A 16,222-nucleotide genomic window follows, 5' to 3' on the forward strand; every position below is an offset into this window, starting at 1 on the left:
TTCATTAATGCTCTTCTGAGGATTGTGACCTAATCACATCTGTGTGTGTGTGTGCATGTGCGTGCATGCGTGCGCTGATTCTGGGCTTGTACTGAGGGCCTGAGTGCTATCTTTGAGCTTTTTGTGTTGAAGGCTTGTACTCTATCACTTAAACCACAGCTCCACTCCTGGCTTTTTGGTAGTTTATTGGAGATGGGTCCTTGACTGGGCTGGCTTTGAACTATGATCCTCAGAGCTCGGCCTCCTGAGAGGCGTGAGCCTCCAGCAATTGGCTAGGATTAGAGGCGTGAGCCTCCCGCACCCGGCTTTCCTATCACATTTTAAAGGCCCACCTTGAAATACTGTTTAAATAACAAGTTTGATTACAGAACTTTGGAGACATGTTCAAACTGTAATCAAAGGCATTTCTTTTCTAGGCGTTTGAGGGCAGAGCATAGTGATAAAAATATTCTTACTCATAAATACATACTTATTCATCATAAGTATCTTTAGGAACTGAACAAAGTTATCTAAAAGTGAGTTGAGGGACTTTTTTAATGTGAAATTATGACTCCTTGGAAGTCACATTAATGCTCTAAATTTTCAGAACGAGGCACAGAAGGGCAAAGAAGAGACCCGTGGCTGAGAACCAGGTGGAAGGCAGTGAGCATCTGTGGAACCTCTCAGGCAGGGAGTTCTCTTCCCGGGCAGATGTTGATCTGTAAATATGACGCCCAAGTGCAGCTCGTTACCCTGCAAGGAATTGTCTGGGCACATTTGTTCATGGAGGTGGTGGTGACACAGGTGGAGAGTGGGGTAGCTGGTCCTGATCGACGCTCATGAAGCAATCCTGCCTGCTGCTCAAGCTCAGGGCCAACCCCAGAACGTTCCCTGTGAGACACACACAATGCCCATGTGTTCACAGGTGCACATACACACGCACACATGCACGCAGGCACACGTGCACGTGTGCACACACACACACACAGCTTTATCTGATCTGGCATAGCAATAAAAGCATTTGTGTTCAGAAGGGGTTCTGCTACTAGGGCATTGTACCTGAGTTTTCAAGTCAATGTAAGTTTAGGCTTTGGAGTCCAAACCTGGAGCAGGCAGATGGGCAAGGTGAAAGAAAGGGACTATTTTCTAACCAGTGCTAGCTGTGCTTGGCAACAAAGTAACCTCTTGGGAAAGTGCTCCAGGCCAGGAGAGGCCTCTCTGCTCTCACCAGTGGAGGAAAGCAGGACTGGAACAATGGAGAAAGGGGAACACCCACCCCTCTGCGGAGAGGCCCGTCCCGCAAGGGGGGCAGGCCATTTCCCCTCGCGGACCCTTACGTGCAGCCTAGCACATGATCTGGCCCTGTGAATGCACACAAATGAACACACACATCCCACCGCACAGCAAATACAATCATTTCCTCCTGATGGGTTCAGCTGAAGCAAAAGCATAGGTGATGCGGCAGTCAGTCAGCATTCTGTCTGATATCGTGGCCACGTTTAAGCTTCCTGGAAGAGAACTTTAAAAGGTAGAATGAAAGCATTTGCTCCTCTTGTTGCAAATCCTGGCTCCGCCCTAATATTGTAGCAATCAAATGTACAAAATAGTACACCTTTGGGGGATTTTTCACCTAAGGGAAATGCACTTACAATATCGAAGCAAAGGGTAACCTCACACCACCTCACTGGATGAGCCTCAGGGCCTTTTCTCTGGAAATCCTTCCCACCCCACCCCTTCTAGGGCTTTCTTGACTGTTTCCCCATCCCTAAATATCCACAAATACCTGTCTACTATTACCAACCCCCCTATGAAATTCATTCTTATTCTCATCATCCAGAAATGCCAATTCTCCCCTCCTTTTCAACCCTACACTGATTTTTACACTGGGCACTGTCCCTGAGCATTATCTGCTTAAGACTTAAGCCACACATCCACTTCCAACATTTTGGAAGTTGACTGGAGATGAGTCTTACGGACCTCCATCTTGCCAGGGCTGGCTTTGAACCACAAATCCTTAGATCTCAGTCTCCTGAGTCGCTAGGATTACAAATGTGAGCCACCAGCTCCGACCCTACATTCTTTTTAAGTAAAAATGTACTGGTGACATTCAAAACCAAGTGTCTTTTCATTTGATAAAACCCAATAATTACTTGGCTTTCTAACGTCAGATCATCCCACTGATAGCACTGCTGCAAACCATCCAAAATTAGCACTTTGCTCCCCCTCCATGCCAATGGCATCCAATGAGTCAGCCGCGCCCTGCATCCGTGCCCTGGGCTTCCTGTGCTGTGCTGACGCCCATCACGACCTGCTCCCCTAGCATCTCCCCCTCACCCTGACAAGCCAGCCTCTGCCCTCCAGTTGAAACAATGTCAGGCCTCGCTCTTCTGCTAATCTGGTGTGACAGGAAAAAAACTTTACTTAATCTGCTTTGCAGTTAAAGGATCGGCTCTGCATTTATCATACTTGGGTAGCTAAGCTGCAAATACAGTAAGTCACATGGCAATATGTACTTTGTAGTGAGGCTAAATTGAATTTTAACAAACCTTGGATGACTCAGAAGGTACTGTTAAGAATAGTGCAATACTTATGAGTCACATTAATGCATGGCCACAATTACTGAACTGTAGGTTTTAGAAAGGTCCCTGATCGATGGCCGAGTTTGTTTCCTTCTTGTGCAGGGTAGGTGCAGCAAACCTCTGGCATGACTAGCAAAGCCCCAGACTTCTCTGGCTTCCTGGCATTGGGTCCTCTATGATCTCACCCATTCAGCAATGATGGAAGGTCCTATCATGCACCACGATGTCCTTATTTGAGTGCCGCATCACACACAGTAAGCCTCAGGCTTCTCTGGTCTGAGTGAAGGCTCTTGTCTGTAGAAGTCTCATAAGGTCCTTCTTTGGGGGAGGGCTTCCATTGCCATGGAAGGAGAAATCAGATGGCTAGGAAAAAACTTTCCTGTGAGACAAGCCATTGAGATGTCTTGGAGCTAACTGCTCCCTTTTCTGAAAAGCAGCATTAATTAAAAATAAGCATTTTGACACAATGATGTTCCCTTCGCTGCCTTCATGTGTTTGCTCATCTCTACAGATTTTTTTTTTAACCAACAATATATCATGCCAACTGCTTGTTTTTATTTTTAGTAGTGCTTGGGACTGAATTGAGAGCCTTGGGCATACTAGTGTACACAGACACGCACACACATATACATACTCATATATACATATACTTGTGTATATATGTATTTACATATATTCATGTGTATGTATCACACCTGTTTACCTAAAATTTCCCTTTATTCCAAAAATGTATTTAATGTATACAACCATCATATACCAGATCATCACAAGATTTGGGGTTATTTAACTTTGCTTTTATTTTTTGCAATATACTTAAGATACATTAAATACAGCATATAAAACTATTATAAAGCAAAATACAGTATACAGAAAACACCATAACCCTCCACCCAAGGACTAGAACGTCCCCCTGATCTTCACCACCCCCACACGCCTCTGTCCCCTTTTCTTCTTTCCACGGGCAATCACCAAGGTAAATTTTGGTTTGTCATTCAACCTTTTTTCTCTCAACTGTTTTAAATCAAAGAGTCTTTGGTTTTCCTTGCTTTTATGCTCAATATAAATAGAACAGCATGCGGAGTCTCATGGAACTTGTATTTTCTAAATTCTCCCCCTCCTCTTCCCTTCCCCTCATCTAGGATGGAACCCAGAATCTTCCATGCCCTAGGCAGATGCTCTACCACTTGAGCCAGACTTCCAGTTTTTGAGCCAGGATCTGGCTGACTGCTCTTGGCTGGCTGCAAACAGTCCTTCTGGGATTACAGAAGTGAACCGCCATGCCTGACTGTAATATTCAACTCATTACAAGGCACAGCCGTAGCTCACTCACCTTTAACACAGAACATACTTTAGAGTGAACATATCTAATAATTAAGCCCTCCCCTGTGGAGAGACATTTCACTTTTTCCGGTGGTTCACTATCACGAGTTACATTACCATGAACATTTTTGCACACCCACAAAGCATAAGATTTGGCTGAACACACATTGGGAGCACGCCTGGGAGATGTGGCCGTCCTAAAGCAAGGGCAGCTGACACCCGTCTATGGGGCGCAAATCTAATGGGCCTAACGCAGAACTCTACTGTGCTGCAATCAGTGCAGTGCAACATCTGTTTACCAGCTGTGGGTGAAATGTCTTCTCATCTCTCTTTAAAAAGTAGACATTTTCCATGCATTCTGACTACAAACCCTTGACAGTTATATTGAAAATGTCTTCTCATCTTTTCATTTGAATTGTTCATTTGCTTAGCATATATCCTTTCATTTTGGTAGAGTTGATTTAATCATCCTTCATGATTAGTGCTGTGTGTGTCTCAAAACACTCACTCCTGCCCTATCGTTTTTCCATGAAAACATTTTCAATTATTGCTTTCTGCATCAAAGCCCTTTACAAATTTAGGACTGACAGTTGAGTAAAGTGTGGGTATAAAGAAGACTTTGTTTCCCCAATAGATAAGCATTGTGATAGCACTATTCATGGGGTTAGCCTTCCTATTCTCGCCGCCCCCCCCCCCCCGTCCCTCGCCCCAATCGACCTCAAAAATCAACATGGGCATCAACCAGTTCCTAGGCTATTCTGTTCCATCGATCAGAAAGCTGCCCCACAGGTCTCACTATCTCTGTAACAAAGCCTGACATAGTGTAAGGTCAGCACTTTCTGTGGGACAGGGCATCAATTTGGGGAGATCGGGTATCTGTATGACCTATTATATTCCTATCTGCAACACAGTCACTTGTTCCTGAATATTCCTCCTACTATCTCAACTCAGGAAAGTGCAACTTCTATGTGCGAATTTGAGGCAACTGTCACAGATGCCTGGGCGGAAGCAACATCTTCATTACTGAATACACTGAGGACAAGAAGAGCAGCGGAGGGCGAGGCTGGAGACACCCTGGTGTGTGGTGCTTACACGCCCTTCATGGGCTGGGAGAGCTATCTGTGAGGATCTGGGAGGAAGGAGCAGGCAGGCACTGACAGGATGACATCACCACTGGAACCACAGGCTACTAAGGGAGCTCATGACAGACACTGAGGGCACGAGCGTTTAACAGGACAGAGATAGAAAGTTCAGAAAATGGCCAAGAAATGATCAAAAATGTAGAAAATTAAGCAGAAGAGTGATGTCAAGGGTGGGGGAGGGTAAGGAAACAGGAGAGAAAGAAGAGTTTTAAAGAGGTCGACAAGAAGATGAAAACACACTGGAAGGACCAGAGTCTAATTAAGGGGTCATTGGTGGCAAGACTCTAAGTCTCTCTCCCTCCCTCCCTCCCTCTCTCTCTCTCTCTCACACACACACACCTATCTCCACTGAATTACAGTGAGAGAGTAGCAGGCATGTGGCAGTCAGTATTTGCTGAGCGCATGCATGAGAACGGGGAGAAGGCAGATTGTGCTCTGTGAGTCCAGCATGGAGGCGGAGCATTATAAACCTCACCTCTTCCGCACCTCCCCCGCCCACCCCCCCCACCCCCCCAAGCCAGCCTCCACAGCACACAACAGGGCAGGCAATACAATGTGGGCAATTCTTTAGAGGGAACACTAAATGTGAGTCCTAGTGAATGTGGAAGGGCCAAGTGTGCATGAGTGTGCAAGGCCCAGTCCTGCCCATGGGTAAGAGCGCTTCCCAGGGACCCCTGGAGCCCTGCTTCCCTGCAAATTCTAGTTCCTATTTAATGGACATTTTGGAAAAAGCAAGCATCTACCATGGGATTAGACCAACGGCGACCCCAGGAGGCCACGCTGCCCACACTGGCTCACAAGATGCAGCAAGTAAGTGGAGCTGCAAGTAAGTGGAGCCGGGAGGCTCGGTAACAGCTCAGAGAAGATACACTAAAATGTTGGATTCTTTCTCACAGAAGGTCACCAAGCCTGAATAACGTGCATGCTATGAAACGAAAACCAGGTCAAGTTAAGTGGCTCGGGACACCAAGCCCCAGGCTCCATGCAGCATGACTTACATGCACAGAAGAGAAGCACTGATTCTCAACACGTTCACGGTAAGCCACACTGCCCACATGCCATGCTGCAAGTTCACATGGGTAAAATGCCCATCTGCAGGTCTACACTGCCAGAGAGTCCCTCCTTTCACCCTACATATCTCAATGCATGCTTGGTAAGGGAGGGCTTCATCTCACAGAGAAACACATCCCAATAGTGTGCACAAACACAAGAGTGGCTTCTCCTGCCCCGCGGTGCCCACAGGTTCCAATCCCAGCAGGGACCAGCCGAGTCCATCAGTCACTCCTCCACTGCGTACTTCCCTACCACGGATGCTCTACTCTTTGGGTGAGCACTGCTAGATGCAGAGCCTGAGGGTAGAGAGTTCTAAAATTCTACCAAAAAATCCCATTAAACCCTTACTGTGTGCTTAACACCATCATTAGCAACTCAGGTCAATAAAGAAAAAACTAGTTATCACTGTCCTCAGTTTACAGATGAGAATGCAGGGATGGGGTGGGAGCTGGTGACTCACTCCTGTAATCCCAGCTACACGGAGGCCAAGAACTAAGGATTGTAGTTTGAAGCCAGACCCAAGCCAGAGAGTCCATGAAACATCTCCCATAAACTTCTAAAACGCCAGATGTGGAGCTGTGGCTCAGGGGTAGATTGCTAGTCTTGAGCAAAACAACCCTCTGGGACAGTGTCCAGTCCCTGAGTTCAAGCCCGAGGACCAACACACAGAAAGCAAGCAATGATGGGAGACGAAGTGCTTAACTTATGACCCAAGGCAGCCAAGTGACTGAGCCGAACCCATGCCCACTTCAGCGCCCACATGCCTAACCACCCCCAGAGACTCAGCACGGGCCACCCTGCTGTCCCCAAATCCACTCAGCTCAGAAAACAGCTCAAAGATGCTCTCTACCCTTACACCACTCGCCCTGCCTCCCAGCCTACCTACCCCTCAAGGCAGGGGGGTATGGATTTATAGAGAGACATACTTGCATGTGTGCACGCACATGAACACAAACCCAAGTGCATGCATGTGTGTGCACACACACAGAACTTAAGAGAACATGACTGTACTTGGTTTGCCACACCAGGCAACAAAGTGACTGATTTCTAACAGGCAAGAGGTAAGATCATGATTTTTGCCAAGAGGATTTCTGCCACCATTTATAATTGGGCCTCTAGAAACAGGTGGGGAGGGGTGGAGGAAGGGAGAGGGGGAGAGAGAGGGAGAGGATGAGGGAGAGAGGGAGGGAGAGAAAGAGAGAGAGAAAGGGTAGAGAGGGTAGAGAAATACTTTTGCCCTGACAGAGGGTACTGGAACCATTCAGATTAGAATACCCCATTTCTCACAGTAGTGCCTTGCAACATTTTTCTACACCTTTCTCTGATCAACCAAGTTTCAGCCTTTCTTTGGGGGGGCGGGGAAGGGGGAGAGTGCCCATCTAGGTCCAAGGCTAAAATAGAACAAAGCTAGTGGACCTGCTTGGAAACGCATACCATCTCCAGGGAGCCCCACACTTGTCTGGGCACTGGATGCTGGAGGCCCGCCCCACCAGCCCTGCAGCCTCTAGCAGCACAGGCCCTCTAGGAGCACAGGCAGGGTGAGGCCAGGAGAGGCCAGGCAGGATCTGCTGTTCTTTCTAAGGCACTGTGGATCCGACCTCCTTGAGGTCGGCAAGCGTAAAAAAAGGTAAAAAGAACTTAGTCTGTGTCATATCCCAAAATGGGGCCAAGCCATTTCTCCACCTCTGCCACAGGCATGTTCTTCCTCGAAGCATAATCTGCGATCTGCAAGAGATAGAAACGTCATATTCGCCAAGCGTCAAGTCCTTCTCCACCAAAGCTGCCACAGCTGTGGAGGAACATTAAGTACCTCATGTTTCTTGTCTTAATTACCACCCACTGCATTCAGTGGAGGGAAGTATGTTCTCCCTGCCCCACGGTCTTATCTCTGGGCTGAAGACAGCATGCAGCAGCCATGTGCTGTGTGCGCACAGGAGCACGGAGGGCAGGGGTGAAACAGTATAAGGATGGTACCTGGAGAGCATTTCCTCGCACTCCCCTTCACTTGATGCCCACTCCAAATCAAATTGGCTCTGGGCCCCATTTATAACAAGACAGGCAGCCGGGGAAGCCACAGACTTACCTGATCCTTGGAAATTTTCCCCACGGCAAAGTATTTGGACTTCAGGTTGGAGAAGTAGAGGCCAGACACTGCCGAGGCAGGGGCCATCGCCAAGGACTCCGTCAACTTAATGCCTAGAGAGAGCACAGGAGAGCACTCACCCCGTCGGTGCCTGGTGGAACGAGTGGGGGTGATCCTGCCTTCAGGGAGACTGTGACAGCAGGCAGGCTGGACAAGTGCTAGGGCGGGGTGGGGGTGGGGGGAACACGGGATTTTACCCAGTAGAGACAGGTCTGGGAAAGACCCCATCTATCCTCTCCTTCCCCATGTGGCCAACTCAGAGGCCCCATGGTGCCCCTGAGGCCAGAAGAGAAGAGCCATGGCCAGGAATGAGAGCAGACAGCCAGCTGCTGCCCATAGCACGCTGAGGACACAGGCTTTCTCCTAGGCCTCAACACCACTGCACACCACTTGCCTTGTGCACAAGCAAACTCCACCAAGGGAGACTTATGGGATGCGGGGCCCCAGACTCCCAGACTGGGCTACCATCTCGACTGACCCAGACTCAACACCACTCCCGCTCCCCCCTCAGCGAGGATCCTTCAACCCACCCGCTGGCAGCTCACTGTACTGAAAAGGTAAACTTAGCTTCAGTCGTCTGCACAACACGCACTATGCCTAGAACGCTGGTCTAGAACCCTGATTCACGCTGCCCCGCCAGGGAGGCTGGCGACCAGGTCATTTGGAAAAGACACATGCCAGCCTTCCATGTCTCTCTGTGAGTCAACTGTGAATCACGTGAGATGTGAGGGGAATTAGGATTTCAGAGAAGCCCGAGCATGAACAACAGAGCAGAGGACACAAAGCGAGCTGAAGGGAGACTGGGAGCTCTGCCAACTTTGTGCCCAGAGACATCATCAGCATCAGTGTGGGCCTGGGCGGACAGCCGTCCTCACAGACAGAGGTTGGGCACTAAGGGAGGGGTGCACGACATTACCGTGTTACAACAAAGCCTCACTGCATGTATGAACAAGCCCAGTTCCCATTCAAGACGGAACCAGGAAATGGTTTCAACTGTAAGACTCTAATGATGAGCCAGGGGACCAGTGGCTCACGCCTGTAATCCTAGCTACTCAGGAGGCTGAGATCTGAGGATCGAGGTTCAAAGCCAGCCCGGGCAGCAAAGGCCATGAGACTCTTATCTCCAATAAAACCACTAGAAAACCGGAAGTAGCGCTGTGGCTCAAGTGATAGAGTGTTCTCCTTGAGCTCAAGAGCTCAGGGACAGCGCCCAGGCCAGGATTCAAGCCTCACGACAAAAAAAAAAAAAAAAAAAAAAGAGACTACAATGATGATGTGAAAATACAAGACAGTAATATGGGGGGGAAATGCCAGAAAAAAGCTACAAGTGAGAAAGGATGAGAAGTGACTGCGTCCTAAGCTCTTCTGTTTAAAGCGAGAGGCCTTCCACGCTCAAGCTGCATGGAGACAGGAGCCACATCCCATGCGCACCTGTGGCCTGCTCGATCCCTGCGAGGTTCCACATGGTGAGCTTCTCCGTGTGGTCAGGCTGGCTAGGGTAGCCGGGCGCCGGCCGGATGCCCTGGTACCGTAGCCTGCGCAGGTCCGTGGTGCCCAGCTGCTCGCTGCTGCAGTAGGCCCACAGCTCGCGGCGCACCCGCTCGTGCAGCTCCTCGGCGAAGGCCTGCGAACCCCAAGCAGAGCGGGCTCAGGCCAGGGTCCCCCGTCCGCCCCCCACCTGAGACGCTGTGCTCGCCAGTGGCCCACCTCAGCCAGCCGGTCCCCCAGCGCCTTGACCATGATGCTGCAGTAGTCGTCACCCTGGTCCTCGTAGGCCTTGCTCAGCTCCTCCACCCCGAAGCAGGCGACGGCGAACAGCCCCAGGTAGTCTGTGACGCCGGAGTCCAGGGGCGCAACAAAGTCGGAAAGGCAGAGGTACGGGTCTGTGCTGGCAGAGTCCTTCTCGGCCTGGAAACGCAAACAGCAGGCAGAAGAGCTGTGAGCGGGACGGAGAGCCCACAGTGGGAAGCCACAGCATGGAGGGGCTCTGCCCGCTGTCCACAGCCACCGCCTCAGCTACGTGCCTGACAGTTAACACTCGCTGACAAACGGACCCCAACAGTTTGAATGCCCCCCAGAAGTGTGTGTTTGCACCTGAGCCCTCGAAGTGGTGGTGTTGGTGGGTACTGGGGTGTGGAGCTCCCTCCATGGGAACAGGCTGGCTCTGGTCAAAGTCCAGCCCTTCTCTCTCTCTGCACATGCTCTCCCCCTTTCTGACTTATGCCACGTTGGAAGCATCTAGCCCTCGGGATTTTGGCCTTCCCAACCTCCAAAATATCCTTCTAAATTACTCAGCCTCCAATATTATTGTAACAACAGAAGATGGACAGAGATGGAATGAAATGGTAATTTGTTGTTGATCATGGGGCTTGAACCCAGGGCCTGGGCTCTTTTGTTCAAGGCCAGCGCTCTACCACTTTGAGCCACAGTGCCACTTTTCAGTTTTCTAGGGGTTAACTGTAGATAAAAATCTCATGGACTTTCTTGCCCAAGCTGGCTGCAAACCACAATCCTCGGAGCTCAGCCTCCTGCATAGCTAGGATTGTAGGCGTGAGCCACTAGAGCACGTGTCCCTGATGTAACTCTCAACAGCTCAGTGATGTAAATGACCCCATCAGCTCCATTTTCAGGCAGGAAATCTGAGAGCTGAAAGACAGATCTCAGGTTCTGAGAGCAGCAGGACTGAGGACTGAAGGCAGAACACCCTCCGTCCCGAGAGCAGGCACTTGTGTGTACAGCGCTGCTCTGGACTTCTCAGTCCATCAAGGAGCGGCCAGCCATTTGCCATGAAAGCAGACAGCCTGACCCTGGGCAGAGGAACGCTGAGCTGCTGCAGGTGCACTGTTTGATGAAGGCACACAGACATGCCAGAGAACTCAGTGGTGCCCGGTCCCTTGCGGCACAGGCCAAGTGGTTCACGGCCCCACAGGGCTTCAGAAGGGATGGCAAGCACAACAGAAGGCCCTGCACCCGTAACTGTCAGCACACTGCAGAGAACACCTCGTTAGACAGACGGCCTGTGTGAGCTCAGTCCCCCTTCCGGGCGCTATGCGAGGATGGATGCTGGAAATGTGCTACAGTAGACACCCTAATGCAGAGTGGCCGCCACAGAGGCCGGAGCAGAGGCAGGAGCAGCTTTCCCCTTCATTCTCCCCATGAAGAGAGAGCAGCGGACACAGAGGACGACTCAGAGGATAAAAGTCCAGGCCCAGCAGAGGTGTCCTGACCTTAGCCAGGCCTGTAAAAGCAAAGTCTCTGATTTCCCAGTGAGGAGGGGCCAGAGATGAGCATTAAAAACCCTGCTCTGTGTGCTGTGCTTTCCCAGCCTGAGCCTCACTGTATACAGTATAAAACACAGCGATCCTTACTGAATTCTTTAAAGCACTGCTCAAAGCCCCAATTTAAATAACCAGTCAGAGCCAAGTGCTAGTGAGTGGCTCATGCCTGTAATCCTAGCTACTTGGGAGGCTGAGATCTGTGGATCATGGTTCAAAGCCGGCCCAGGAAGCAAAGTCTGTGAAAAGTGGAATTGTGGCTCAAAGTAGTACAGCACTTACCTTCAGCAAAACAACTCAGGGACAGCATCCAGGTCGACTTCCAGCCTCATGACTGACTGACTAAATAAATACCAGTAGGATGTTATGGTCAAAATACCAAATTCATCGTGAATTATGTCACGGTTGTGATCAAAGTCAACACTATCACTTTCCAATGACTAAAAATGGTGGTAAAACTGAAGAGTAATTTACTACAAATTAACCAGGACAGCTACTGTTTACAGCAGCTAAAAGAACCTGCCTAAGATGTCTGTGTGTATGCTTCCAAACAGGGTCTGGAGTGGGAGAGCTGTGCTGGGGAGCCACACCACAGGGGGTAAAAGAACAGACAGGAGGTACACACTGGGGCTCAGCACCCGCCAGCAACCTGTTTTCTGCTCAACTGGAAACACAAGCACCCTCTGCAGCTGGCACCCTGAGGACACTGCATGAATGCTTGCCTGACTTTCCCGTGACAAATGGCGGCCACATCCACACGGGCCAGCCCGTGCCCTCAGGTGAGGCTGGAGGACAGAGGGACACTTGGAGGATACCTGGGGCAGCAGCAGGCCCTCCCCACGAACCTCTCCCTCCTGCTGGCACCCAGAGGCCAGCACCCTCTCCATTGTCCTCCCCAGTGCGCAGGGCCTGGGCCTGTGGCTGGCCAGCCGGGATGAGGTTGAAGAGACTCCACTATTTCTTTAATTCTCACTGACGTTTTGCTAAGCTCCGTGCCCGCAACCTAAGGCCAAAACAGTGTGCTGTGCCCATGTGCGCACCTGCTGCCTCAGCCCATAGAAGGTGGCTATGGGCTCTGAGGCCCTGGGCTCTGCCCCTGCTGCGTACAGGTGGATGTCGTCCTGGACACTCTGTGCTGGCCAGAAGCCAACCACGCCCCTGGCCTGGAGTTTCCTCTCACTAATCAAGACGTCCAGCATGGCCTGGGCATCATCGTACACCTTTCTGGCCTCTTCACCTGTTGGGAAAATGAAATCTCTTAAAGACGAGAAGAGTGCAAAGAAAGCTGCTTTATAAAACGCCTGCCTCTCTGCAGCCTTTGTCTCAGGCTTTGTCCCAGGTACAGCGTCAGGGAGAAGGGCCAGGGGCTACCAGCTTCTGTGAACCCCAACAGCCAGCTTTGCAGTTCAAGTCAAAGCAATCAGAGGCCAGAGAAGAGCAGAGAGCTCCCAGCCACCAGCAGTCCCGCACACCCACACACCCACATACCCCCATGCAGCCCCGGAGCACAGCGGCCTGTGGGATGGCCCACGGTGGGTGGGGAAGGGCAGACCCTCGCTGTCCTATGGAGCTTCAGCTCTACAGCTGCCCCATGTGCTCCAGGCTCTGGTCACCTCCTTGGTTTCCTCGTCTGACCCACTGGGAGCCTGACTGCTCACGGGTGGAGACATCCCTGTCCCTCCCCTGGCCACCTGGGAGCTGCTAACACTCAGGCCTGGCTCTTCCCAGCTCACCCCCGGATTTCTAGGGGTCCACCCGCCACCCTGTGGCATTCCAGTCACATTCTGACCATCTGAATGGCTTCACTGTGATCCCGTCTCTGGGGTGGGGTCAGGGATGAGCTGGATGTGAGGACGGGAGGTGAGAGCTGACTCGCTCATGTTTCTATCACCCCAAAACGTGAATGCTCTGAGTATAACAGATAGCCCTTTTCTTCAGCACTGCTTCTCGTCCCCAGGCCCAGCCTCAGTAACTCACACTGTCTCCACAAGGCAGCTCAACATCACCTTCCTCCAGGAAGCCCGCTCTGCTCCCAGCTGAGCCTGCAGCCATCATCAGCGAGGTGCCCAGGGCTGCTGGGCACAGCCACGATAGCAAGAATGCCACTGTCTCCTGTTTGTCCCCAGTGTCCACCTCAGAGCCCAGCATGTAACCAACACCAATAGACACACATTCAAAGAACCAATGAACAAAACAGCACAGTGAGTCAGTATGGAAAGGACTGACGAAGCCATGTAAAGCCATCTGGCAGTTGGGCAGTGACCAGGAGAGCCAGCCATGTCCACATGACCTGAACACCCGGTACATCTAAGTGCGGCTTTCCGTCATCCCAGCAGGCCCACGGACTCACCCACGGTCTTGTCGTGAAATATCTTGGGGAAGCCTCGGTTGGGGTACTTGCCCCGGAGCTGCCATACGTCAAAGAAAGGCTTCCAGTCAATGTAGTCCACCAGCTTCTGCAGGTCATAGTCCATGAAAATCCGGGTGCCGAGGAAGGTGGGCTTCACTGGGGGAAAAGCACAGCAGTTCTCAGCACGGGGCTGGAGACACACTGAGCCCCAGCCCAGCGGTGGGCAGGGGGGGGGCGGCGGCGTCCCTCCCCCTGTCAGCACTGACTTGGAGCCACACTGAACCCCAGCGGTGGGCGGGGGGGGGGAGGCGTCCCTCCCCCTGTCAGCACTGACTTGAAGCCACACTGAACCCCGCCCCAGCCAGGGAAAGAGGCACCCTCCACACCCCACGTGTCCCTCCTTCCTGTCAGCACTGACACCCCCCCCCCCATACCCCAAGCGTCCCACCCCTGTCAGCACAGCTGTCTTACAAGGAGCGGAACTCTACTGTGAGAAGGAGTAATTCCACACTGAATGTGGAACAAAATTTCTCCCTTGCAGCTGCCTGATTCCCTGGAAACAGCCTCCTCACCTCTATTCCCACTCCTATTTCAGAAGAGAACAGCCTGCCTCAACCTCACCCCTGCAAATGAAGACATTTAAATAAAGACCACTGTAGGTAGGGGCGACCCTGTCCAAAAAAGCAATGTACTCATTACCTATGAAATAAAGAGAGAGAGAGAGGTGGGGGAGGGAGGGAGGGGGGGAGAGAGAGGGGGAGAGAGAGAGAGAGAGAGAGAGAGAGAGAGAGAGAGAGAGAGAGAGAGAGAGAGAGAGAGAGAAGAAAAGACTACTGCAGACGGCCCTGCACGTGAAGTCGAGAACCATGCAACCCCTGGCTGGACAAGCACGTGTGCAGGCAAGGCAGGGGACACGGCTGGATGTGAAGCCACAGTGAGGCTCAGGTGATCTCTGCAGGCAGGGACTTGGGGCCCACAGGCAAGCACATGCGCTCAGTTCTGTCAGGTGGCTGCTCAATCAGCCAGTGGGATACAGGAATGCTCAATACACATTTTCTACACCTCCTGAGTCTACAGTGTATAGCCATACAAACAATGGCAAGACAGAGGTGCTGTGGGGCTTTCTGGGGCCCAGAGAGCAGCGTAGGTCACAAGCCAGGGACCCGTCCTGCTATGGCTCCAAAGCCCTCATAGGTCCCACAACCAGAGACCCAGGGACACCCAAGTGTCAGGCAAGTGAGAGGACGGGGGTACAGGAGCCCCCCTCCAACACCTGCTTCCCACACGGGGCTTCCCTGCCACTCCGTGCCCCAGACCATGCGGGTTTGCTTGGTAACAAGGTAGCAGCCGCTGTGGGACGCTTGCTGAAAACACACATGGGCTCCTGGAGATGGTGGCCCCTGGCCGGGAGGCAGGAACAACATACCGCTTGCTGCCTAGCCACCCACACCAGGCTGCGCCTGCCTTGGCCTCACACACACGCAGGACAGAGCCCAGCAGAGGCCTCACTAGCTTAGCAGGACATGCAGAGTCCTCACCACTGGCCAGGCATTGTGGACTGCCCAGGCCTTTCTAGAACGTTCCTGCAAAGCATACTTCAGATGTCTGGCTTGGCCCAAATAGATGTTCCCTAATGCCTAACTTCACAGTGCAAGGTAAAGGGCAAATCACAGCCCGGCTGTACAGTGACTTCGAGTTCTTCAAAGACTTGCATATAATACCTTACTTCACCCTGTCAGCTCTCAGAGGTGGAAGGAAGACAGCTAAGGTCACACAGCGCATCGCAGCCGGAAGCCATGCTGTCAGACACCCAGGCTTCTCAGCCCCGATCTGTGTTCTTTCTATGCACCCACACTGAACTCACAGGAACCAAATTAAGACCAGCACACCTCCATTTCCAACTCAATCAGTTAGAACACAGATATCCTGAGCAATGAGAGCTGATCCACGACATCACCTTGGAAATATGGATTCAATTAATATAAGCCCTATTCACCTTGTCTCGGTTTTCCATTTATACCTCATGCCACTCCAAGCCTGTCAAAACAGCTTGTACATATTTCATTCCCTCAGGAATACCTATTTGAGGTAAGAATGGTAACTAGAAAGTTAAAAAAAAAAGATGAGGAGGAAGAGGAGGCAGAGGAGGAGGAGGAGGAGAAAGAAGGAGAAAGAGGAGAAGCAGCAGTAGCAGCTAAATACAAGGAATTTCAAGAAAGGAAGGCATCATCCAGACAGAGAATCAGAGTGTGAACAAAGATGGGCTCTAGAGTTGGCACAGTTATGCCACGTGTGCAGAGCAAAGGCACTCTGCATCTGCGGAGACTCATCAGTGAGGAGGGAGCACTAGGAGGGCAGGGGGCCGCCAGGGTGAGAGGATG

The 16,222-nt window shown here is 51.4% G+C and overlaps 1 protein-coding gene across 1 annotated transcript in view; it reads right to left on the reverse strand.

Annotated features, from left to right (window-relative positions):
• Positions 1–5,534: 5,534 nt before the first annotated feature.
• The window catches only part of Mtr (5-methyltetrahydrofolate-homocysteine methyltransferase), a 63,671-nt gene continuing 52,983 nt past the window's right edge, over positions 5,535–16,222 (reverse strand). Inside the window, exons 28-33 of the mRNA XM_069990608.1 lie at positions 13,842–13,997; positions 12,532–12,728; positions 9,924–10,124; positions 9,648–9,840; positions 8,157–8,269; positions 5,535–7,798 (exon numbers count right to left, since the gene is read on the reverse strand). Of these exons, the coding sequence (XP_069846709.1) occupies positions 7,712–7,798; positions 8,157–8,269; positions 9,648–9,840; positions 9,924–10,124; positions 12,532–12,728; positions 13,842–13,997 (947 nt within the window). The 3' untranslated portion in view covers positions 5,535–7,711. The remainder of the gene's footprint in view (positions 7,799–8,156; positions 8,270–9,647; positions 9,841–9,923; positions 10,125–12,531; positions 12,729–13,841; positions 13,998–16,222) is intronic.

Source organism: Dipodomys merriami, unplaced genomic scaffold (genome assembly GCF_024711535.1).
Source record: "Dipodomys merriami isolate MVZ:Mamm:240054 unplaced genomic scaffold, mDipMer1.0.p SCAF_4, whole genome shotgun sequence".
Lineage (NCBI taxonomy): Eukaryota > Metazoa > Chordata > Mammalia > Rodentia > Heteromyidae > Dipodomys > Dipodomys merriami.